The sequence below is a fragment of the Passer domesticus genome, chromosome 3 (assembly GCF_036417665.1).
Source record: "Passer domesticus isolate bPasDom1 chromosome 3, bPasDom1.hap1, whole genome shotgun sequence".
Lineage (NCBI taxonomy): Eukaryota > Metazoa > Chordata > Aves > Passeriformes > Passeridae > Passer > Passer domesticus.
This window is the reverse complement of record NC_087476.1, coordinates 34,351,984-34,375,592: the sequence shown is the minus strand read 5'-3', so window position 1 is coordinate 34,375,592 and position 23,609 is coordinate 34,351,984. Positions and strand designations below refer to the sequence as shown.

The 23,609-nt window shown below is 40.1% G+C and overlaps 1 protein-coding gene and 1 long non-coding RNA gene across 7 annotated transcripts in view; one reads left to right on the top strand and one right to left on the bottom strand.

Moving 5' to 3' along the window:
- Positions 1–778: 778 nt before the first annotated feature.
- On the bottom strand, positions 779–14,261 carry LOC135296327 (uncharacterized). 5 transcript variants are annotated; one of them, XR_010358396.1, is made up of 8 exons: positions 13,082–14,261; positions 11,173–11,329; positions 10,116–10,180; positions 8,120–8,379; positions 7,689–7,759; positions 5,085–5,332; positions 4,212–4,303; positions 779–3,965 (listed from the first exon to the last, which is right to left on the bottom strand). It is a non-coding gene; the product is annotated as an uncharacterized LOC135296327 (long non-coding RNA). The 5 variants fall into 5 exon arrangements; XR_010358395.1 differs by having other exon boundaries at positions 5,085–5,348; positions 11,173–14,261; XR_010358394.1 differs by having other exon boundaries at positions 11,173–14,261.
- A 239-nt stretch (positions 14,262–14,500) lies between these two features.
- Positions 14,501–23,609, top strand: part of IBTK (inhibitor of Bruton tyrosine kinase) — a 54,607-nt gene continuing 45,498 nt past the window's right edge. For both annotated transcript variants that reach the window (XM_064412528.1, XM_064412527.1), the window contains exons 1-2: positions 14,501–14,684; positions 21,971–22,636. In XM_064412528.1, coding sequence (XP_064268598.1) covers positions 22,313–22,636 — 324 coding nt within the window. In that variant the 5' untranslated portion in view covers positions 14,501–14,684; positions 21,971–22,312. The remainder of the gene's footprint in view (positions 14,685–21,970; positions 22,637–23,609) is intronic.

Genomic DNA, 23,609 nt, shown 5'->3' with positions numbered 1-23,609 from the left:
AGGAAAAAAATTTATGCTTATTAAATTTCAAGTCTTACCTTGCCAAATGGATTCTTAAAGAAGGTTTATTAATTGTACAAGCAATGCCTTTAATAGTGAAACATGAATGGGGAGCTGGTAGATTCTTCTTGAAAGAAAACTAAAAGTGCTGTAATTATTTAATCTAAAAATAAAGTTAATTTGTAAAAAGCAGTACTGAGTGGGTAAAAAGGTCAAATGTTGAGCTTCAAAATAAAAGAGAGCTAAATTTGTCAAGGCATGTGCTAATTGTGTGTAAGAGAGGTCTTTAGTTGGATGGGGAAGAGAACTAGTTTTTCATTCAATTAATTAAAAAAAATAACCTTATGTCAAAATTTGGACTAGATTTGAACAAATATATTTTTTTCATTTAAATGATATTTGTTAAAGGCTTGGACTTTTTTAAGCTGAGATGTCAAGTGAGTTTTGATAGGAGTATTTTTAGCTTGTTAAGGCTACAACTGACTTTCTGTATCTCAGTGGTTTATGTGCAATAATAAAACCTTTCTGGTTCTGGAAATCTAACCTCTCATATATTTATACACTGAGGCTCGTTTATATTTTTGGATTAGTTCAAAACCACTTTCTCATGGATCTATGCTGCCTCTCTGTAAATGAGCATGGGCCCATGTATATAACTCCAGCCTCTGGGGAAGAGGAGAGATTTGTAGGAGAAAGCCTTTGCATTTGGCTTTCTTGGGCTGCAACCTCAGCCATTACACAGATTCCTTTTTTTTTTTTTCCACTAATCATTTCCTCTCTGGCAGTGACATTTGCCCACCTGGTCATGATGTGTAATATGGAAATGTTTTTTCGTGTCAATAAGTTAGGTTGGACTGTAGCACATGCTGTCAGATAGCATTGGCAATCACTGAGGCATTCAGACTCTGTAAATTTTAAGTTAATCAGAACTTTTCATTTTATTCAAAATTCAAAATTCATCACTTATGTTGGCTTCTTTTGTTTCCTATACTGGTTGCTCCTTATCAACCTGCTGTAGCTATTTTCATTTCTTTTGCATATGAGATTGCTTTGACTGTGTTAATATAATGAGACCTGCTATTTTTATAGGAACAGAGTATATTTTTTCTTTTTTCTTTTTCCATAAGATTGTTATATAAAACACCTGGCAGCTTAAGAATCCCAGAGATGTATTATGTGGAGCTGAAGTAAAAGTCTGCCTTTCTTGCAATAGGCAGAAATTATTTTGGGTACAATGCTAAATGCATTATAGAATATATTATTTTGCTTATGAGATAGTCTTTGTAAAATCACAATAATGTGAAAATAGGTAAAAACATTATTTTTCAACAGCTTAGATGACTTGTTTACTGTTTCTTTTTGGAAAGTTAACATCTTTGAACATTTTCCATTTTTGATGAGGCAGTTTTTATCATGTTCATTTTTGCTAAATCACCCTTGGATATGGTTCCTATTACAGTGACGATAATTAAGTTTATCTTAAGTTTAATTAAGAACAGGAAAAACTCTGCTGGGTCAGAACAAATTTGAAATTACAAAAGCTGCTTGACTAAATTTCAATGCTGATTCTACAAACAGCTCCATATGTTATATTCCTGCTCCTTGCCGACTCCCAGGAAGGGAGCTGCACTCCAAACTGGGCACTGTCTATACAGAGACAGAAAAAAACCCAGCCCTGTAATAGCATTTGTATCGATTGAAATATTCCTACTTGCCCATTATTCAGTGTAATCTATATAATAATAACCTGTATACAGATCCTTGGAATAAGGCAGTGCTTATTTCTCAACAACTTGAGATAAGTTTAATTAATGAAAACAGGTAATGAATAAAAAAGGATTGTAGGTACTCTTTTTTTAAAGAAACCATCGTGCATTTTTCCTCTGGAAGGCACTGATTCCATTCAAGCAGAGTTAGTGCTGAGTTCTTTTAACCTATTCATCTTCCTTACTAGTTTCTCACTTCTATTTCTGGACTTTTCTGGGTCCTGGTTAAAGTTATTCACTAGATTGCATCTCTTAGATCACACACCATTTTAATAATGATGATGTTCTTTTTTGGTATTTTGGTATCTGAAATATTTCTACAACTTCCATGGCTCTCTGATACTCTCCTTCTGGACAAAGTAGCCCCACAGCTGTTAAAAAGCTTCTGTGATAATGTGTAGAGCATCCCAGAGATGCCCAATGCTTTTCTTTAACTCACCATAAAGGGTGGTCTGTAGACAGTGTAGCAGATCCACTTAGTGTTAATGTTTCACAGTAACTGTCATATTTATGAACTCAGCCGAATCAGGTTTTTTTTAGTATCATAATTTCTCACAGGACAGCTTCAAAATGTACATTTTGAACAAGCTGACTGTTACAAACTTGTGCAGGCTTTTTTCCCCCCTTTTTTCCATTTTTATCTAAGTCCTTCATAAGGAGAATTGGGATTTATGTGTTTATCTTGCTTTAGAGAATGAAAATATTGATATCATTTGGCAAGGGGGATAGATCTAATGGGAGACAAAAAAGTATTCTGAGGTAAAATGGCTTGTGAAAGGGATCATATCTGTTGTGCTTTGAGTCAGCCCCATTTGCTTAGCAGCATGTAGGAAGTCTGACTAGCACTGGTATATATGTTTATTTTATAAGCTGCACATATGTGTCTGAACTATGCACAAACACTATAAATGCCTACTGCTGCATGTACAGCACTACAGGTATGGTAAAAAAGGACCAATTAGATACATTACAGAGTCACAAACCTGAACTTTTTCCAGCAGCTGTAGTTTTATGGGGAGGCTGTCATGCACCCCAGGAGACAAAGGAATGCTTTCCCCTCTCCTTGTGCAAGGGGCACAACAGGCAGCTGTTGATAGCCTGGCCTGGTTTCCTCATTGAGAGCCATTAACATTTTCAGTACTTCTCTCACAGCACGAGAGATGCACTGGTAGCATTCTCTCTTGCACTAAGAGAAGAAATTACCTCCCCACCAGCTTTTCAGGTGCATAAGGCAAATGCCTGGCACTTCAGCTATATTGTTGTAGGCATTGCTGTACCTGCTGTGCCAGGTAAATGTGCAATAGAGTGAATTACTGCTGTTTGCTAGAGTGACTGAGCACTCAGTTGAAGGTAACAGGATGACATTTGTTCATATGCTTTCCGGAAAAATTCCTTAAAACACTTTAATGGACTTTCTTTCATTATGTAGCTAGCTACATTTTAGAATCTGAGAAAAGCAATCTGAGATGAAGTGCATGAGGTCACACTGGAATTTTTTTCCTGCTTTCTTGACTGATGGGAGAATAATGGTTTTGTTTATCTTTTGTCCTAGTGGGTGGTAATTCCTATTGTCCTTTCATCTCTAGATTGTTTTCCCTTCTGCAGGACAGATTGGAAACACAGACCTAATCTTCTGCTACTTTATGTCCTATGCAGCCACTTGCAGGTGTGTGTATAGCTCACCTTACCAAAATGACAATGCTTTACAGAGACATAAATTAGAAGATACAAACAGTGAAAGCAATTTAAAGAACAAGGCAGGAGATAATCAAGTCCCAAGGAGACAGAGAAACTATGTTTAAGTCTTATGCCATCTGGACACAACTTTTTGTGAGTGCTTAAGAGTTTAAAATATCTGTAGGTGCTGAGGCATCTGAAGGTTCAGCGACATATGCCATTTTTATGCGTTGAGCAGCTGAGTCCCAGATCAGAGATTTACTAGCTGTTAAAGAGAGATACTCCTTTAAAGACTGCAGCAGACAAATTAAGCTTCTTAGTTTTCAGAAGCTACTTTTATAGAAGAAGTTTTCTGTATTTTCTTCCCCTTCATCTTGTCCTTTGCATAAAGCTGTGCTGGCTTTGGTGTTTGGCTATGTGTGAGACATGGTAAATGCTGCTGTGCAAGGGTAGTGCCTGTACTGGTAATATAGAGCTCTTTGTTGGACAGAGTTGAGAAAAATCTGGCTGTAATCTTTCAGGCTGAAAAAGACGGAATACAAAGATTTAAGTCATATAAAAGCAGGCTGCAGAAGGAAAAGGACCCTGAGGAGGACTTGTAACAGCAATGTCCTTACAGAGTAACCAGTGAATCATCACATTGACTACATGATATCATTAAATCCCTCCTATTTAGGCTTGTTTACTGCAGAAATTGTGTTTTGTGTCTCATCCCTTTCACAGCTGTGCAACACCAATCACTTAAAAATTTCTTAATGGGTCTCTTACCTCAAAATACCAGCTCTGTGTATCTTTCTCCACCCTTGTTTTTCTGTGCTTTGGTGAAAGGATAGCATAATGCCACATAGTATAAAACATGCCTGCATTGGTAAGAAGATTATAAAGATTTTGTTGTGCTGCCATATAGGTGGGCCAAGACATAAGACAGAGACATTGCTGCAAACTCTTTACTAAGGCAACTAAAAGACAGGCAAAAAATAATTTTTCACAGGCTGGTTCTTTAAGAATGCTATTGAATTGTAGGGAAAAACAGGCTCCTTCAGTGCTTTTTTGCCTTTTCTTTTTGTTGGGAGCTGAACCAAGTCTGCTTAATGAGCTTTGGCATGAAAAATTATCTTTGTTTCTTTCTTTCTACTTTCTATAAAAATAGAGCTGAGAGAGCAAGGAAGAATACCTGAAATACAAATGGGTATGTTCAGAGAGAAATGAGCAGTTTCCTCAAGATAAAGCAAATGTCAGAGCACAGTGGGGCTGGGGGCTGGAGTGGCAGGGTCCCCCCTGAAGCCTGCAAGGTCTCATAGCCATGGATCCCACCACCACAGCCAACCAGCAGGGCAGGCCTCTGGGGTTTTCTTAACCATGTAATTTGTGAGTAAACTGATACCCAGCAGCTCTAGCTGAGAGTTGCTTCCAGTCCTTCTTCCTTTTAAAATCCATTTTAATCTGTGATTTTTTAAACATAATATTTTCATGTACTATTTAGCAGGACAAGGACCTGTACTCTTGTCAGTCCCTATTCCATTTACACTGTCGTGATGTGAAGGGCTGAAACAGAACTAGTATGATGAGCCAACCTGGAGCTCCTTGGCTCTCATAGTGATTTTGAAGTATTTTCCCACATACCTCAGAAATGTTACATACCTCTGCTCAAACATCCATTTACAGTCTGGGCAGTATTATGCCATTATTCCAGTATCATTGCTGATAAGAAAGATGTTGGAATTGTGCTCTGAGCTGTGTAACAGACTGTGGTGTATTCCACATTTTCTTTCTTTTTGCATAGCTGGCCCACAAGATTCCTGCCTCTCCATCCTGTCCTCTGTCCTACACATTTATTGCCATGTCTCTGCTGCAGTTGCTCTGTTGGGCTCAAGCAGGTTTGTCAGGCTCTGCTGAAAACAAGATCTGGTTTGATTTGGATTAAAAAGAGGAGTACTTTTGAAATCCACATCACTTCAGTCTAGATCTAGTGGTGTGGGACTACATTATCTTCACTGATCTGAGATGATACTTACTGGCTTAGTAAAAACTTAATCCAATCCTCTGCATAATCTGCTCTGAAAACTTTATTCTGTTTAAAAAAAAATTAAAAGCAAGCAGAAAGCTGATAAGAAAGCTGTTTTTCAAGAAGTAGCAGCCACATGTTCTGCAAGCAGTTTACTGCTGACCAAACTCTTAAGCAGAAACAGCTAGGGAAGATGTATGCATGGTAAAAATTACTTTTAAAAATGAAGAATGAATGACTGAATGAATGAATGTTTTTGCATTTTTAACATCATTTTGAATTTCAAATACTACAGGTTTTAATTCATTTTTCAAAGTACTGAACATTCACTGAATTTCCACTTATAGATTCTGAGCACATGCCTTTTTATTTCACTTCCAAATGATGTCAAATTAAAACAGTTCCATGTTTGATCAAAACAACATCCGAATTACTGCAGAACGTCACTCTTTCTCAGTTGATGCTTCAGGTCAGTCTCCCTGTTCTGCTAACCTATCCAAGCCTGGAAATGGTTCTGCTGCATGCAAGTACCTTGGGCAGGAGCTGAACAATATTTAGCACAAGGATGGCTTTTCAGGTAACTGCAAAACCAAATAAATGTGGGACCATGTGAACACATTCTGGGTCAGGAGAACTGCACATGATTAGGGATAACTTCTGCTTCCAAAAACTAGCAACAGGATTGCAAGTTTGCTTTAGTCCCAATCAAATAGCAGGATGGAGTCCTACTCCATATTACACCTTCAGAGTAATAGGAAACCTCTTATTTTCTTCATTATTGGAAAAAGAAGATGAAAGAATGGCCCAGCTTATCAGTGCCTTTACTTTTCTCCTGGCTGTTGGTTATTAGCTGTCTTTCACATGAGAAAGAATAGAAGTTTTTCAGCTCAGTGAAGAAAACATATATATTTCCAGATAAGAGGACTGGCAAAACTAGGGAAGAACTAACAATTTTTCTTGGCCAAATGAAATAGAAATTTTACATGCCAAGTTCTGTCCCTAGTTTTGATTCTGTAATGTTTGTGTAGGCTTGCAAGTGGCTGACAGAATTTCATTCTATCTCCAAATAGTACCATAACTATTTAAACAGCTAAATACAACATGAACTCATTTACTTGCAGTAATTTGAAAATGTTTCCCTGATTCTACTTCAGCAAAGTATACCATTTGAGATAGAAATTTTAGTTTCTTAGACTGTATTTCCCCCTCACGTTTTAAGAATAAGGCTATCCAAAACACTGCTTAGAAATATATCTTGCCATGCTTTAATTTTTGAATACGCGGAATCAAAGACCAAACGCGTCTCGACAGTGGCATCTAGTGGCAAAATACGTGCGATGCCCTTGAGAGAGCTGCAGCCTCTTCTTCACACTAATTAATGTTCGGTCCACAGATTGGTACCCTGGGAGCTCCCCCTGAGGGCGACTTGAAGACTGCTTCCATCCAGAATAGATGAGGAATATATCTAGTAGTTCGCACGGCAGTTGATGTTGTTCTGGGGGAAGAGGTCCATGCCTTTAGTTCAGTTGCTAGGGAAGATTTGCCCTTTGCACATCTGAAAAGATTTCCTGTGTAATGAAACTATAAAGGGAGACTGGTATCTTCTGAGAAAGTATTTAAGCTAGTCTGACACAGCAAGTCAAACTACAAGAGCATAAGGTCTATGAATTTGTGCTGGGGAACAGCAGAAGAACGTCCCAGCAGAGCTAACAGGAACTATTTAACCACATGGATACATAAAAAGAAAAGTAGGGGGGAAAAAAACCCCACTTTTTTTCTTCCTCTTTCTAAATAGCTTCACTTTACTTATGTTTGTGCTACTGTACTTACAGTGTGTACACTACATTGCAAAACTCCAGCCTACTGTCATGAAGATGTGGACCATCACTTTGAGTCATGATCTGAGACATGACATTTACCTTCACAGTCAGAAGAAGAGAGAGGCATATCCTATAGACAGCCATGATTATCTGCAGCGATGTTATCTGTATTAATCCTCAACTCCCCAGCTCTGAAGAGTTTAGAATGAATGTAAGGATAGGAGCTGGCTTGATTCTTCAGAGCAAATTTTTACAAAATGGGATACAGGTATGAGTGCCGTGAGACACACTACAATTGTATTACTTGGACCCCCATTTTTGGAGGTCTCAGTCCCAGGGCATGGAGGCAGGTAGTTGAATTTACTGTTCATTTGGGAAGGAAAGCAGGAGAGAGTTGAGTGGTTTTTGGTAGTATTGTACCTGTAGTGTTGTACTGGATCTTCACACTGCATAATCAATGCTAGAAGAGGAGACAGAAACCTATTTCATATCTGGAAATAAACAAAATTAAAAACTAATCAGAAACAATTACATCAAACTTGGGATTACTTTATTAAAACTTAGAAATAAGCATGGTGTATGAAATCCATGCATCCTCTTTGTGAAACTAGAACAAGTAATATAATTTATCATTTCCATTTATGCTCATTACAATGGCAGAAATGCTGCTGCTTAACTTCTGCTATTACAATTCTTAGCAGAAACTCAAACAGTTATATCAAAGTTGCTAGACTTAATGTTGGAAACTATTAATAAAAAAATTCCTTAAAGATGTTAATTGGAAAAAAATTCTATATGTTTTCTGAGAGATTCTGTCTGAAATACAATGTATTTATGTATGATCTACTTACAGTGAGCCTAAATGATAGCTGGGTATGTTGGATTTATCTGTGAGAAGAAAAATGAATATTTTCAGTTTTCCTGTTCTTTTTCCACTGCAATTTGGCATATGTTGGACCTCTTGGAGTAAGTCCAGGGGAGGGCCATGAAGACAATCAGAGGCCTGGGGCACCTCTCCTGTGTTCACAACCTGAGAGAGTTTGGGCTGTTCAGCCTGGAGAAGAGAAAGCTCTAAGAAGACCTTATAGTAGCCTTGCAGTACCTAAAGAGGCTTATGAGAAAGATGGAAAGTGATTATCAGGGAGTGATAGGATAAAGTCTAATGGTTTCAAACTAAAAGAGAGTAGGTTTAGGTTAGGTATTAGGAAGAAATGTTTCACTGTGAGGTGGTAAGGCACTGGAACAGGTCACTCAGAAAAGCTGTGAATGCCCCATCCCTGGAAGTGTTTGATCAAGGCCAGCCTGGATAAGGGCTGACCTGGTCTAGTGGAACGTGTCCCTGCATATGGCAGGGGGCTGCAATGAGATGATATTTAAGGTCTCTTACAATTCAAACTATTCTGTGTTTTATATGTTTTAAAAATTGTTGAAAAAGAAGGCTCTAATCACCCCTTTTATATTTTTACTTGTATCTTCATTTGCACTTTCATCACACACTAAAACAAAACTGAATCTCAGATTTTAGGTATTGAAATATTTACTGTTTCTAATACAGCCTTTCACTCATAGGTTTCAACCCATTTTAGAGAGTCCTATTTGCATCCCACCTTCTATTTCCCTCCAGTAACTAAAGGGAGCCTGCAAGAAAGAAGGACAGAGACTATTTACAAGGGCATGTAGTGACAAGGGGGAATGGCTTCAACCTGCAAGTAGATTAGACAACAGGAAGAAATGATTTTTGGGAGTGTGAAGAGGCCCTGGAACAGGTTGCCCAGAGAAGCTGTGGATGTCCCATCTCTGGAAGTGTTCAAGGCCAGGTTGGATGGGGCTCTGAGCAATCTGGTCCAGTGGAAGATGACCTTTATGGTTCCTTCCAAGCCAGGCCACTCCAATTCTGTTTTGCTGGGGATTCACTGACCACAAACAGCTTCGTACAAGGGACAATTTAAAACAGAGAAGATAAATTCCTGTTTTCAGCAGTCCCAGTAGAGGTCCTTATTTAGATTGTACATGGAGACAGACCATGGTGGGAGTGAGGAAGGATGAATATTCCTCCCACTGCCTGATGCAATATTTAGCAAAACACTGGCACAGCTGAAACTAGGTCAAGAGAAATGCCTCGAGTTCCGAGCCTGCACTCCCCAAGCTAAACTTGCAAAGAAAACTGTGGTGTTGTTTTTGTTGCAGAATTGCCTGCTAACTGAACAACACTGAGGTGTCATCCGAGTGTCTCAAGACAGACTGTAGATGGCACTGCAAGGTAAGTGCAAAGGTGTGTCTCTAGTAGCTGTGGAGATTTTATTCTCCTGAGATTTTTTTTATATATCAAACACAAACAGAGCATTTTATGACTAAAGACCTACAAAGAAGTAAGGTAAAGCCAGAAGAGACCTGTCTGGATGTGATGGAAGGGAATGCCATGCTATCTTTTCCAACATACTATTTAATGTAGTGCTACTGGGAACCAACACCTTCCACAACAGTGGTGAGTTGCTACAGGGATGGACATGAGTGGTGCTTCCAGCTGCTCCTGGCATCCCTGGTCATGCAACTGGAGCAAGACAATTCACACAGAATCACAGAGTCACTAGGTTGGAAGACACCTTCAAGATGATCGAGTCCAACCCATGCCCTAACACCACAACTATGGTTGTAGTACCAATTCCAGTCTCCAGGCATCATTTCAGCTGGGCCATGAGCTCCTGGAGAGATGTCACTGGCACACTCAGAGAGACAGGCTGCCTCCTGCTGTGCCCAGTGCTGGGAGACACATCCTGACCCAAGCCTCTGCCCTCTGCCCCCCAGCCCGAGCACAGCAGCTTGACACTGCCAGCACGGCCACTGTACCTGGGGCTCAGTGCAAGAGAGGGGGTCAGATGCCTTGTCCAGGGATAGCACCAACACAGCTGCATCTGGGCATGAAATGGACAGAAAAAATCAGCTGTACCATAAAGTGGATGTTTACCTAGTCTTTACAAAAAGTTTGGTTTTTCTTTAAATCTCTTTTCTTCCCATCATCAGAATAAGGCAAGAAAGGCAGTTTCTCTCTGTTCCCACAGGGTCAAAAGAGAGAAACAGATCCTCTTTTTCTTTTAGCCATGATAATCTTTCCTCTCCCCTCTCTGTGAGACTGCCAAAGACCAGTGTTATTTGCCATGGCTGTGGACTCTGACACTTGCACTGGAAAGTCTGTATGAAGCCCAAGAGAATGTCCTTGATTCTCTTGTCTTTCGTCCATCTCTCCTCTCCACAGAAGGTTGATGCTCTGAAATAATCTGCAGCCTTGCTCCTTCTATTCAGGAAGATAAGGGTGATGCAGAAAAGGCAGGCCACAAATTGAATTTTTTCCAGCATTTGTACAATAAACTTCCCCCAGAATAAAAAAAAGCCCAACAACTACTTTGTTTAAAATCACACTCTTCTGTAAAATATTTCACATATCAACAGATAATACTACATTAATTTTACATGTACTGCAGTCTCCAGTTTTATTGAAGATTACATTCTAGTAACAGTCCCTTTACCAGGTCCCACAAAAGGTCTTTTAGTACCTGTGGGATGCCAATATGATTTTTGTTTCATGTATGTCAGGCCCTTTATCACAGGATTTTACAAAACGTTTTTTTAAAAATATGGGAGTTCTGAACAAATGGGGGACAATGCATTGTCACCACACACGTCGCATATCATTGATAACAAACTATCCTTTTTGTGTATCTGGACTACTACAACATCAGAGAGGCTCCCAAGGCCCAGCTTGAAAGCTGGAAATCTTGCAAGCTAAAGAGGAGATGTTGGAGTTTCTGACATGTCACAGCTACACAGAAGTGCTCCAGCCATGCAAGATGAAGAACCTGCTTTTCTGGAGCCACGGTTTGCTGAGAAAAAGCTCATGGAAGCTCACCACATCTCTATTTCCTACTTCACGGGGAAATTCTCAAGTAGATGGATCAGTTTGGGAAGCCCATATCCATCACCGCTGTCATTTCCACACCGCTTGATCCTTGGACTTCTCCACACTTTTCTTGGATTGTTATATGCCAGGAATTTCATGACCCTGTCTGTTTGAGCAAGAGGATAAGCTTTGTTAAAGCTAGATGTACATAGTTTTAGTAAATTTGGAGATGCCTTTTTTTTGCAAGCTTTCCCTTCTAAGGGAATTTTGCTTTATTAGTTCTGTAATACAAATTTTCTACCATAATATACTCATTTTTTTTTCAAGTTTGTTAAAGAGAAGGATCATGAGAAATTTTTTTAGTAGCAGAATTAAGCCTGATTAATATTTTCTTCAGCAGAGTATTACTGCTGCCAATAATAGTTATTACTCAAGGCTCCAGAGGACACTGGTAATAATTAGGCCAGCTAAGGCACATAAATAGATATGTGAAGGCAGAAATCTGTCACTTGACATTTAGTATAGCCAAAAAGGAAAAAAAAAAAAATTATTTTAATTTTTGATATATAGACTGAACTTTATGATTAATGACTTAAAAATGACTTTTTTTCCCCAACATTCAGGATCAATTTCAGACAGAATAAAGCACAAAGTTCTTTTTTTCCTTTCTGTCACTTAAATCTCCTCCTCTAATTCCTCCAGTAGCCTAAGTCTGGTGCAGACTACAATGGATGCATAGATAAGATTAATAGGTCACTAGAAAGCTGCCTAATGGGGTAATGCCCTCCCTATAGCCTAGATTTATCTTCCCTAACTTAAATGAGTACACACATTTAGAGCACAGTCAATTTGTAATTCTTCAACACTCAATGAACTGAGAAGCATAGTAAGACAAAAATACACTCTGTAGGCTAGTGAAGTTACTCAAAATTGATGTTCCTCCTCAAATTCTGAAGATGGCTAAGTATACTGGTTTTCCTTTTTAAGTGTTGCTCTTCCTTCCTTTTTATGGATTAAAGTCTAGAACTTCTATAAAAAGTAACAACAGCAGTTAGAGACATATTTTTTCCTATAATTACTTGATTATTTCTGATAATTCAGATCTTTTCATCAGAGACTGAAAAAAGCCAGATGAACAGTTCTTTATTGACAGACACATGCTGTGTGTGTCAGGAATTTACAAATCTGGCTGTTGGACTACACAATTAAAAATACTCTTCAATGACTTGTTGCTGGCTTTTCATCTCCACATCTGTAGTTTTCTCCAGAAGACTTAAAATTGTATATTTTTATGCAACACTCTTGCAATTTTCCACCGTAGAAAAACCCAAACCAAACCAAGTAATTTAAACAGAGGCTCAAGTTACCCTGTTTGAGCTACTTTTGTTTTACAATATTACTTTAACACCTCAACATAGCTCTGCAAATCAAGCTGTGGCATCCTGGTTGTGTGGATGGTGTTCACCAGTTTCCTGCTGCTTTTGCAGAGGCAGTACAAGATAGCAGGAATTTCTATTACCGACCTGTAAGCTGGGGTCAATTGGAAAAAACTAAACAATAAACAATAGGCAAAGCAGTTAATGTCTTATTTTTATCATGAATATATTAAAAGTCCTGCAAAGGTAAAACTGTTGCACAGAAAACAATTGCAAAAAGCCTTTGGGTATTCTGTCAGGGTTTTGTCTGACTTGGACTCTATCAGGTCCTATTCATGACTCTGTTATTTTCCACTTTTCTGTGTTGCTTGCTGCAGTTTTCTATTCTTTACAGTAATATTTATTAAGAAAGACATGAGGGGCAGTCCAGCTTTCAGAAATTATCTTTTTTCATATGGAATCTTAGACATGATTCTACTTTAAGCCTCTTTATCTTTTCATCACGTTTTTTTGGTGCTCCAGAGTTGGTCCAGACTATTCACCTGAATTTGTTATTATGCAACAAGGCATTGCTTAGAACTGCCTCCAGCTGTATTTGGAGCTCCTCATGTCCCCACATGGTCATCTCTGTCCTTAGGCCAGCTGGCAGCAGACTTGGAGCACGGCCACCTCTGACTTTTATTTGTGACCGAAGCACTAAGAAACTATCACTGGGAAAATAATGCACAAATAAATTTCACGTAGCTTGCAGTTTTAGTTACAGTGGTGAATGGCTGCTGGCAAACTAAACATTTATAGAGAAAATCAAAGGGCAGATTGTACAGTTCACATTAACTGAGTCAGATGGCATGGGTAAAAATGCTTGAGATTCACCTAATACAATTCATACTGAATCTTTCCCAAATTGAACTGCTACTAAAGAACATGCATAACTTTTTTTATCAACTGCTTTATGGTTTTAAAGATAGCTATGTTGTTTTAAGATCATAATGCTTGCACTGCATGGGATAATGCCGTGGCTTTAAAAACCACATAGGAACTCTGCCATTACATTACTATTAATACATCATTAGTGTATTCATTGGAAAAATCAATTTCCCAAGAAATCAATTTCTTTTTTTTTTTTAAGTGTTGTGTGTTTGTTTTACTCTGTATTTTACTTTGGGTACTGCTTGTCTTGGGTTCAGCTTCCTGCCCTTAAACAGTACACCCTAATCCTGTCCCAGATTTCATTTGTAATCTGTGCTGCCTATTGCATCATCCAAGGCATCCACCGAAGAGGGACGGAGCCCTGCCGGAGTGCCCGCGGGAGTCCCAGGAGCGGGTGTGCAAATCCCTGGGCACACACCGGGGTCAGGAGGCTGCCCCGAGACGGTGCCAAATGCCTCACAAAAATCAAGCTGTATCCGATACATTAGACCACTTGCTCTGTCAGAGCGAGAAACTCAACGCAGTCTGGATGGGCACAGCCTTCTCCCTGCTTTCCCCCCGTTACTTTGAGGGGACCCACCGGCTGGGTTTTTGACTATTTGCTTTTGAGCCCTCCAGGAGGGAGGCGTGACCTTACAGAAACCCATCCCACCCCCCGCAGCAAGGCACGGCGCTTCTGCGGCCAAGACTGCCAGAAGGAGGGCCCTCAGCTCTCCTCCCTTCCCGATAACTCCAGCCCCTTCTCTTGCCCGACACCAGCACCGATATCCCCAGCCCACACTCCCTCCGACCATCCTGGTTTAACCCCGGAGACACCAGAGCCGCCACAGCCGCCCCGGCCCCGCCCCTCGTCCCCTGACCCCGCCTGTCAGTCAATCCGGCCCCGCCCCCTGTCCCCTGACCCCGCCTGTCAGTCAATCCGGGCTCGGCCGCGAGGGGCGGGGCCGAGGCGGCAGCCGCAGCCAATCGGCGCGCGAGGTGCGGCGGCGCGGCGGCCAATCGGCGTTTCGCTTCTTCGTGGGTGCGGCGACCGCTGCCGGTGCTCCCCGCTGAGAGCCGCGGCCCCGCCTGTCGCTGTCGCTGTCGCCGGCGGAGCCGCCGCGGTAGCAGCTGCCCCCTCAGCCTGGCCCTGCCCCGCAGTCACTGAGGATGAACCCCCGCGCTGCCCAGCGCGCGTCCCGCCCTGCCCGCCCGAGTCCATTCATCTAGCGACTGGTGAGGGGCGGGCCGGCGCGTCCGGCGGGGAGCCGCTCGGGGACGGGTCCCGTCGGAGGGGTCGGGACGGCGGCGGCGGGCGGCTGAACGAGAGGGGAGAGCTCCGGGCAAGGCAGCCAGGGAGGGTGCAGGACAGCCGGCCACGTAGAATGGGAGGGGAGCGGCTTGGTGGCTCGGCCGCCTGTGTCAATAAGGGCTCTTGTCGCTCCTCGGCTGCGCGGACGCTGGGAGCCAGAGCGGCCCCTTGCCCCTCTGCCTGCCCCTGGCCTCTCTCTGGCTCCTCGAAGCGCTTCAGACCTTCCCCCGCCCTGACACTGGCAGGAGCCTCTTGCCAGGTTTCCTGAGCTGTGGATTCAGGGAAAGCCTGGCGTGTTTCTCTGCTCTTGGTGATACTTGGCTGTTTTTGGTGGCAGCTCGCAGTGCTGCTGGGTTAGACCAGCACCGTAAGCACTGGAGAGCCGCGGTCTCGTAGTTATCTTAAAAGGATACTTCCATGCAGTCTTCCTAGGAGAAATACAACTCTTTTTTTGGGTTATGTGGTCAGTGTAGTTGTCTGTTTTTGCGGAAACTGGTCAGAGTTTGTGGTTTACAAAAAACAGTAATCGCCCACCAACATCTGGTGTGGCTAGTCTGCAGTAAAACTGTACCCGGAGTTTGCAGTTAATCAAAAATGTCACTTTTTCCCAAGATGGAAAAGTCCTTGATGGATTTATTGGGCATAATTTGAAGTGGGGTGAAGTTCTATTGCACACTTGTGGTTTGTTGTGTTTAACTTCCCTTCAGCATTGTCTGTTTCAATAAAGCCTGTAGCAAGATCTTGGTGGATTGTGGAAGTGACTGAGGCTGCACTCACTGTACTTTTGCCTGTAGCACTTTGTTCTAATTTTTTTAAACAGTATTAAGTTATTAAACACAAGCAGTCCTAAGTATGTCCAGATAAGTGCAGCACAGTAGTTCACAGTTTACTGTTTATGTACAATGATTCCCAAGTGATAGATGTGCTCTGACGTTTGTAGCTGAATTTAGCTACCAGTGGTACTTTGGTCTTTTTTTGACAGATGTGTCAGCCTTTAATTGGCAGTGCTGCTTAGCTCAGCTAGGAGCAGCTGAATTAGGGTTGTTGGATTGCAGAATGTCTCATTCTGATAAGGATTATGCTGTTGTTGTTGAAGGAGAAAGTTACAGAAAATCCGGAGCGAGCCTCTAAAGGTCACTTGTGCTGGGGCGTACCTGTGCTGAGTGGTGGCATGGAGGCCCCATCCCAGTGAGAGAAGCAGCAGTGGCCCAAGGGACACAGTGGGCAGGGTGGAATGTGGTGTCTTTCAAAGCAAGTTGGTTTTCCTTCGTAGCTTTACTTCTGGGCAGGTGACATTTATTTGTAACTTGAGCAGTTTGCTTGTTGTCCAGCTTGTTTTGAGAGCCTCACGTGCATTCAATTTGTCATTTGGAAATCCTTCCTGACGTATAATCTTAATCTTTTATGGAATTTGAACAAATGACTGTTTTGCCCACTGTCAGAAGTAAATTGGACTGGAGTTTTGATGTTTCTTCTTTGTGCCTTATTCAAAGGCTCTGGATGGTCTGCTGAAGCCACAGCTGAAGGAGGAAAGAGATCCAGTTTGCTGGTACTCAGGGGTTGTTCCATAAACATTCTGAATGCTACTGGCTCTTCCCAAGTTTTTCTCTACTTACTTGCTTCTCTTAAAACTTGTTATCTGAATTAGAAGCAGGACTCTATCTGATATTTTGTGCATTGAGCAGAGCAGAACCCTTGTTTTTTGTGTCTCAATGCTCCTATTATACAGTCAAGAAGAAGCTGCCTTTTTAAAGGTCTCTCTGTGGGAATTTCAGGCAGCCAAACCACTCTTAGCTACTGCATAGCTTAGATCTACCCGGTTTTCCTTGTACATTCAGTTAATTTTCTCCCCGTAAAATACATTTTGTGTTCAAGGGGTTGGAAAGTGTAGATTTTTGCCTATTCTTCAACAAATGTACAAGGAATTTCTGAGCAGGTTAAACTACCTGTGAATATGTAATCTCAGCAGGAATTAATAGTCTAACTGTTCTTTAAAGGCTAGGACAATGTGCTGCCTGTGTCTGAAAGGTGTACTTGCTTTGTTTATCTAGGAATTCATCTGTGTTTCCTTGAGATCTTGCTTAATGCCAGTGCTAAGGCTGTTATATTACTACCTAGCCTCAATTTTCTAGTCACTTTTCACAGATTCTAAACTGTTAGTTTAATATGTATTAGTGATAGTTGTCTTTAGGTAAGAAAATAGTCAACAGAAAGTCCTGGAAAAGTGGTAACATGATAGCAAATTCCCATGGCTTCATCTCTGTAAGCCTTTTTTTATTAACTTGCTAATCAAGGAGTCTGTTTAGTCAAGTTTGCTTTATTTTAAGGATTAAGTTTATTTTAAGGATTTCTGTGCTGTTATGGTTACAGGTCTTTTGTGATGTTATGAAACAAATGTGAATGGACCAACGTGGACAAATGTCAGCATGCTTGTTTAAAAAACAACCCCCTTCCATTCCACACTGGAAATATTTAAGATATTGTAATACCCTTATAAGGATAGACTTAACCCTCCTGAAATGCATGGTGTTGCCAGTCTCACTTCACTTAGCAACTTACTATCAAAAGGAAAAGAAAATTAATTTAGTGCCTTCAGAAGAATATTTTTTTACTTTTTTTTTTTTTAAGGAAGGATGTTAGGCTTGACAAGGAAAGCTCTATTCTTCTTTTATATGAAAAATAGAAACCATTGCTTAGTTCTGTTTTAGGAGACTCAAATTAGGGGAGCTAGGTCATTTTTCATCATGTGCATTTTAGCTGTGACTGGTATTTAGTAAAATTAGTAACACTGAAAAAAAAATAAACTGACAAAAAAGCAGTGAATGGAATGAAGTTATGCCAATGTTAAGGTCTTGAGAAGTATGTTTTTAGTAAAGCAGCCCAAGGATGGGTTTCAGGGCCATGTGACTAATTTGACAGTTGAGTTACTTTAATGCAGTGCACATTGAAGATGCAAACCCAACAATCTGCCTTTGAGTGGCTCTGAATTCTGAGTAGCTGAATCTCTTCTGTGTTCTCTTTCACTTCCATGTAAGACCATTGTCTGTATTGAATGAAAAAAGGCACAACAGCAGCTACCAGCCACTTTCTTGGTACCAGTATCCACATCCATATTAGCCAGGTTTTGGTAGCTCTAATACCTGAGTATTGGCATTCAGGAAGAATTGCAAGAAGCACAGATGGCAGTTCTAGTATCAAATGAGACTGGATGCTAGAAACATACATGGACACTGCCAGCCGTGGTGTGAGGGCTGGTTGTTGTTTCCTTGTACCTCTGTGCCAAGAGCACACAACCTCTGTGGAAATGCTTCCTGGGAAAAAAGAAAATTGGGGATGCATTGGTAGCAAATATGATACACAGAGAGAGATTTCTGGAACTCCACAGTGGGAGGCTTCTGCTAACTCTGTTCGCTTTTCCCAAATGTTGAGATTCCATGTCTGCTGTTTGCAGGAATTGAAATCTATCACATCATCCTTAGTCACTAAGGTATATGTAGAATCTTTGTTCACTTCATACTCAGGAGAGGTGTGACAGCTTTGATTTTTGTAGTGACTTCCTGAGAGAAACAGATTTTTGAGACAACCACGGTAGGTACAGAGCTGCTTTTTCAGCTGGAGGAGTTCTGCCTCCATAGGGTCAGATGACACATCTGCCACACTCCCTCGTGGAGGGTGTCTGACAGCTCTGGTGCAGTGGTGCTTTGCCTTCTCTGAGGGGGAGAGCTGAGTAAGACAGCCCTGCCTACCCACTTGCAGGAGGCAAGATACCACAAACACTTTCTTGCTACTAAAGAATTGCTTCCAAATTGGTTCCAGTCTTTTAAAAAATTTTCCTGGGCTGTGAACATGTATAATAAATAGCTCATGTCTCTGAGAGTTAGAAACCCACTTGCTGCTGAAATAAAATATCTTTGGGATACTTTGAACGCTGCTCTAATTCCTTCATTTTTTGTGACTTTTTTCTATAATGTTAATTAGGAATCAGTTTTTAAAAAGAATTTGAATTCCAGATAATGCCTACTGTATCATAGAAGTGTTAAAAATATAGCTTTATTTAGCTTTTTATGTCTTTTAATAATTACAACATGAAGAAGATACTGGTATTGTAACATGGATGTGATTCATGCTGAGGAACCTACAGAAATATCTGCCAATATAAGTGGAGACACATAAGCAAAATGGCACCATGATCCAGATCATCTTAGTTCAAAATTTAAAAAATGCTGGTGCTTCCTGTTTTCTGCTTGTTTTAGGTGCTCGCTGTTCACACGGACCTGAGCTTCAATTCACAATTTGAAAGTTTTAAGGTTTTCTCTTAAGGGCTTCCTTTGTGTAACAGTCAGATCTGATGATTACCCTTTTTCAGGTTTTGTATAATGTGGCAGTGTTTGTTGCCAGTGTGACAATCTTAAGTGAAAACTTGATCTACAGCCTTCTGTCTTGAGCTTAAGGTGTATATGTCAATATGCTAATGCAGTATTTAGTTTTGTAATGTTTACAGTAAAGAAAGGCTGGGTTTGAATGACTTATAAAGAAATAATTCAGCAGAGTCAAGTTTCACATAGCTGAAGTAAATGTCACTGTGATGGAGTTAGTGTGTGATAGGCAGGCTTACATTTCTGTTTACTAGCAGTCTTTTTATTCTTTTAATATTAGATTTGTTATTCACATTATTTTGGTGTTTGGTAGGCTGGAGCTCAGGTGCCTCCAATAAGGTTTTGTTTGGCCTCTTTGTTCTTTTCTTGTAATGGCACAAGTCTCAGGATTTGCTTTCTTCTGGATCATTTTATCATGCAATCCAGTGCCTTAGATAGGTGTGGATCTGCACAAAGGAAGGTATGACACAGGGGACAGCAGGACTGCTTTCTTGGGTGGTGGTGCCATTTCATACCAGTTTAACAGATTAGTCAACCTTATGTCTCCCCTGAGTGATTTTTCTTAATGTTCTTTTTATCCTTAACTTTATTTTCCTGTATAGCAACAATAGTAATGTTTAAACAATGAGCTGTATTTAAGATGTGCTTTACAAGGCATGCATACAATTTTTACTTCTTCCATTACATAATTTTATTACCTAGTGTCATATTGATGAAATGTGATAAATTTTTTCCTGTAGATCTTGAAATGTTTGGGGTTTTTTGTAGATTTGTTTTGTTTTGTTGATTTTTTTTTTTTTTTTTTTGTTTTTTTGGAGGGTGTTTTGTTTTTAATTATTAGTTTTGGAAGAGTGTTTGATGTGCTGGCAGTCTGAGTGTGTTAATAGTTACCTATTGCACTTTGATTCATGGGAGCAACAAGTCAGGTTGTATTCTTGAAATCAGAGCTTTTTTCCAAACCTGTTACAGTGATTTACTTCTCTTTATAATCAGGCTTGAGAAGGTCAGAGGACAAAAGTCCACACATATAAATTTCTTGTGTTACTGCAGAAGTTTTTATGTAGTTTGGAAAATACCCTGTAGAGTGAACTGAAGCTTGCTGTGACAAATCTAAGCTGAACAGTTGTGGTCAGTTCTAGTCTTGTAAAGATTTCCTGGTGCTACCCCCAGTCGGGGATGAGGCACTAAATTGTAGTGAATAACTGTTGGAGGCTTCATTATGAGATATTTAAGTGAATAGTCTGGACTAGATTTTTTTTTCTTGAAAGTTTAGATTCTATTGCTAATGTTTGCTCTAAGCTGATTGCTTGCAGCTTTATGGAAATCTTGATTCTTAAAACAAGAGGAGGACTGGGATTTCTCTTTTCCAAACAAAAACATATTTTTCTGGTATGTCTTTGCAAATAAAGATGTTAAGTGGCTGAAAAGCAATGGAAGCTAAGCTCAACCTTTTGATGAGGTTGGGGTCAAGGAGTAGGATGTGAACATTTATAACGACTGCTAAGCTGAGAAGGATGGGGAAGTTCTGTGTTTTGTTGGGTGTTTTTGGTATGTGTCCCTGTCTTATCCTCCCATTCCCCACTCTGAGGGTTTGTTAACATTTTTAGTTTTATTATTTTAGCTTGCAGGATGGCATTGCTCAACTTCTCTTGGAATATGTTAATTGTGGGTAGAACAACTTTAAATTACCTTTTGCACAGCAAACAAAAACAAACTGAATACTGTTTCACGCAGTTTGAAACGTACATCTAGAAGACCGAAGTGTGATTTTTTGGGGGTCTTAATAGTTCACACTTAATTAGTGATGTACATAGTGATGTATGTAGTTCACTTTTCCTGTTTTCTGAGTTTGTGTGTGATTTTTATACTGCAGTCTGCACTTCTTGTGACATTTCTGACTATAACTGCAGACATTTCATAGGCTAGGTGAGTGCTTCTGTCAGGCCTCCTTTACTTTTGAGAAAAGGGATGCCAAAGAAAGATGTATATGCTAAAGATAAGTATGCACAGCTAAGCAGAAGAGCTGCATGCCCCAGACTGTGAATATACTTTCATGAAGAAGAATGCTTATTTTTGCTTCCTTTTTCTTTCTTCCTTACCCCTTCATTTCTTCTTGCCTGTTTCAGGAGCTTTAGACCTTAGCCCTGTATGAGTGCTAACAGCCTGAATTCATCTCTCTTGTACAAGCTGCTTTTATTTGCTTTGATGCCATCCTCTGACCCACCTTTGTGAGCAACTCTGGGAGTGGTGGAGAGGAGCCTTCCTATTGATTCTGCAGATTAGAATTAGTAGAGACATGGATAGGTATTTGGGCTGGGGAAGAGAAAATGGGACATAATCCTTTCATTGCAGTGGTTGTGAAGATTGGTGCTGTCTCCTTCCTTCTACCACACTACTAACAATGCCTCTGTTAGCCATGGTGTACTCAGTAGCTGAGGGGATTTTTTGGTGGATGGCTTCCACCCCACCCAGTCTTTTAGTTCAGTTCTTGCTTTCTGATCACAAAGTTATGATACAGTTAGACACTAAACAGTCAGGATGCTGAGGACCCTGAGGGTGGGAAAGCAAGCTTTTTTGGATGTAGTTTACTTTGTGGCCTAAATAATTTATGTCAAAGAAAGGTAGGAGGTGCCTTTGGAGGTTGGGGTGGGGAAGGGAGTGATGCTTTTTCAATCTGACTGAATGTCTGGTATAAGCTCAGATGGCATGGGGCAGGTCAGTCAGCCCTTGTCACATTGTCTTGTCATGTACTTGCTAGTTTGATATGCAATTAAATCAGTTGCAGGGGTAAAGTGTTTTTGTTTACTAATCTGTTCTGGTTTGTTCTCTTTCAGGTCTCCCTTGCAATTATGGAGTTTTAGAAGAATAAGGTAGTGTGGAGGGGGAATCCCCCTCTGCACTAGAGGTAGTTCACTTTTGGAATTTTCTATGGACAAGATTATTTGTTATATAAGATGGTGAAATAAGACTTCTAAAAATATATATTTATAAATATTTATTTGGATCAAGTGCCAAACATAACAGTACAAAGATTTCTAATGGCAGCTCAATAAACTTGGATTTACATCCTTGGAATTACAATTTTTCTGAGGCACTGTGTTGTGTACTGAATTGGAGTGCCTTGATACACTTAAGGGTTGTTCCCCTTAAGGAGAAGAGCAGCTTTAGAACTGAAGATGAATTCTTACTTGCCAGAGTGCACTTCAAAGTGTCGATCTCTACAGCATGCTTTGGATGTTATTTCTGTAGTTACCAGAGGAAGTGAAGGCCAGATCAAGGCCTTTCTCTCTTCTTACTGCTACAATGCTGCAACTATCAAGGATGCCTTTGGTAGAAATGTTATACATCTAGCATCGTCCTGTGGCAAAAAAGGTGTGCTGGACTGGTTGGCTGAGACCAAAGGAGTGGATCTCTTGGCAAAAGACAAAGAGTCTGGATGGACAGCTTTGCACAGAAGTATATTTTATGGATACATTGATTGTGTTTTGTCATTACTGAAGGTGAGCGATTTGCAACTGTAATTTTCTTTGGCATCTACAATTTTTAGAGTTGTATTGCTTATGTAAAAATGTGTTTTTAAACTTGAATGGAAGCCTCTTGAGGCTTGTCTTAATATTGTGTTCAGATTGCAGTGCATTGATTTACTTGAAGGTTGTCTCTGTTCATACAGATGTCTGCCTTTGCCCATGCAGAAATCAGCACTGAGAAAGGATCCCTGATTAATTGTGGACTTCCTTGAAGACTTGTTTGGGTAGATGATCTCAAGCTCAGGATCTTAAAAATAGAGAGTGGTCAGACTAAAGATACTCTGAAAATAGACCTGCAGTAATTGTATCAATTGATGTTAAAGAACATAAAATAAGGGGAAATTAAATGGAGTTATAATTAGAAATTAATCTTATATTTAAAAGATAACTCAAGATATAGAGTATTCTGTTAAGTGAATCTCCATTTCATTAGTATTTTAAAAAAGGGCTTTTGCTCAGTCCCCCTTATTCCTTTGTTACAACTGCTGTTTCTTCCCATCCAATTAGCAAGTTGTATATATTTTTAATTAATTTTCCTTCTGTTTCTCCTTTTGCAAGTACAGCAAAGGGAAGAGATGTTTGAGATGTTCAGAGTCTCTTTAACCATGTGAGAAAATGAAATATTTGTGGTTCAGGGTTGTTTAAAAACAAACCTTTTAAGGCAGAGAATGTTCATTTCATTTTGAATGCAGTTTTTTAAAATTACAGTGACTAGTAATTTGTAGACATAACTCTGCTTTCTACAAGACTTTAAACAAAAAGATGGTGGATGATCTGGTAGGGTCTGATAACTGTTAAATATTTATTTAATGTGCTGTCCCCTTACAGAGAGGGGAAGTTTGCATCAAACTTGAAAAAGTAGATGTTTTTATAAGCATTGTACTTATGATTCTGTTCTCTAGAAAACTGGAAACTGTACATGAGATATCAAAAAGTGTTCAGTCCT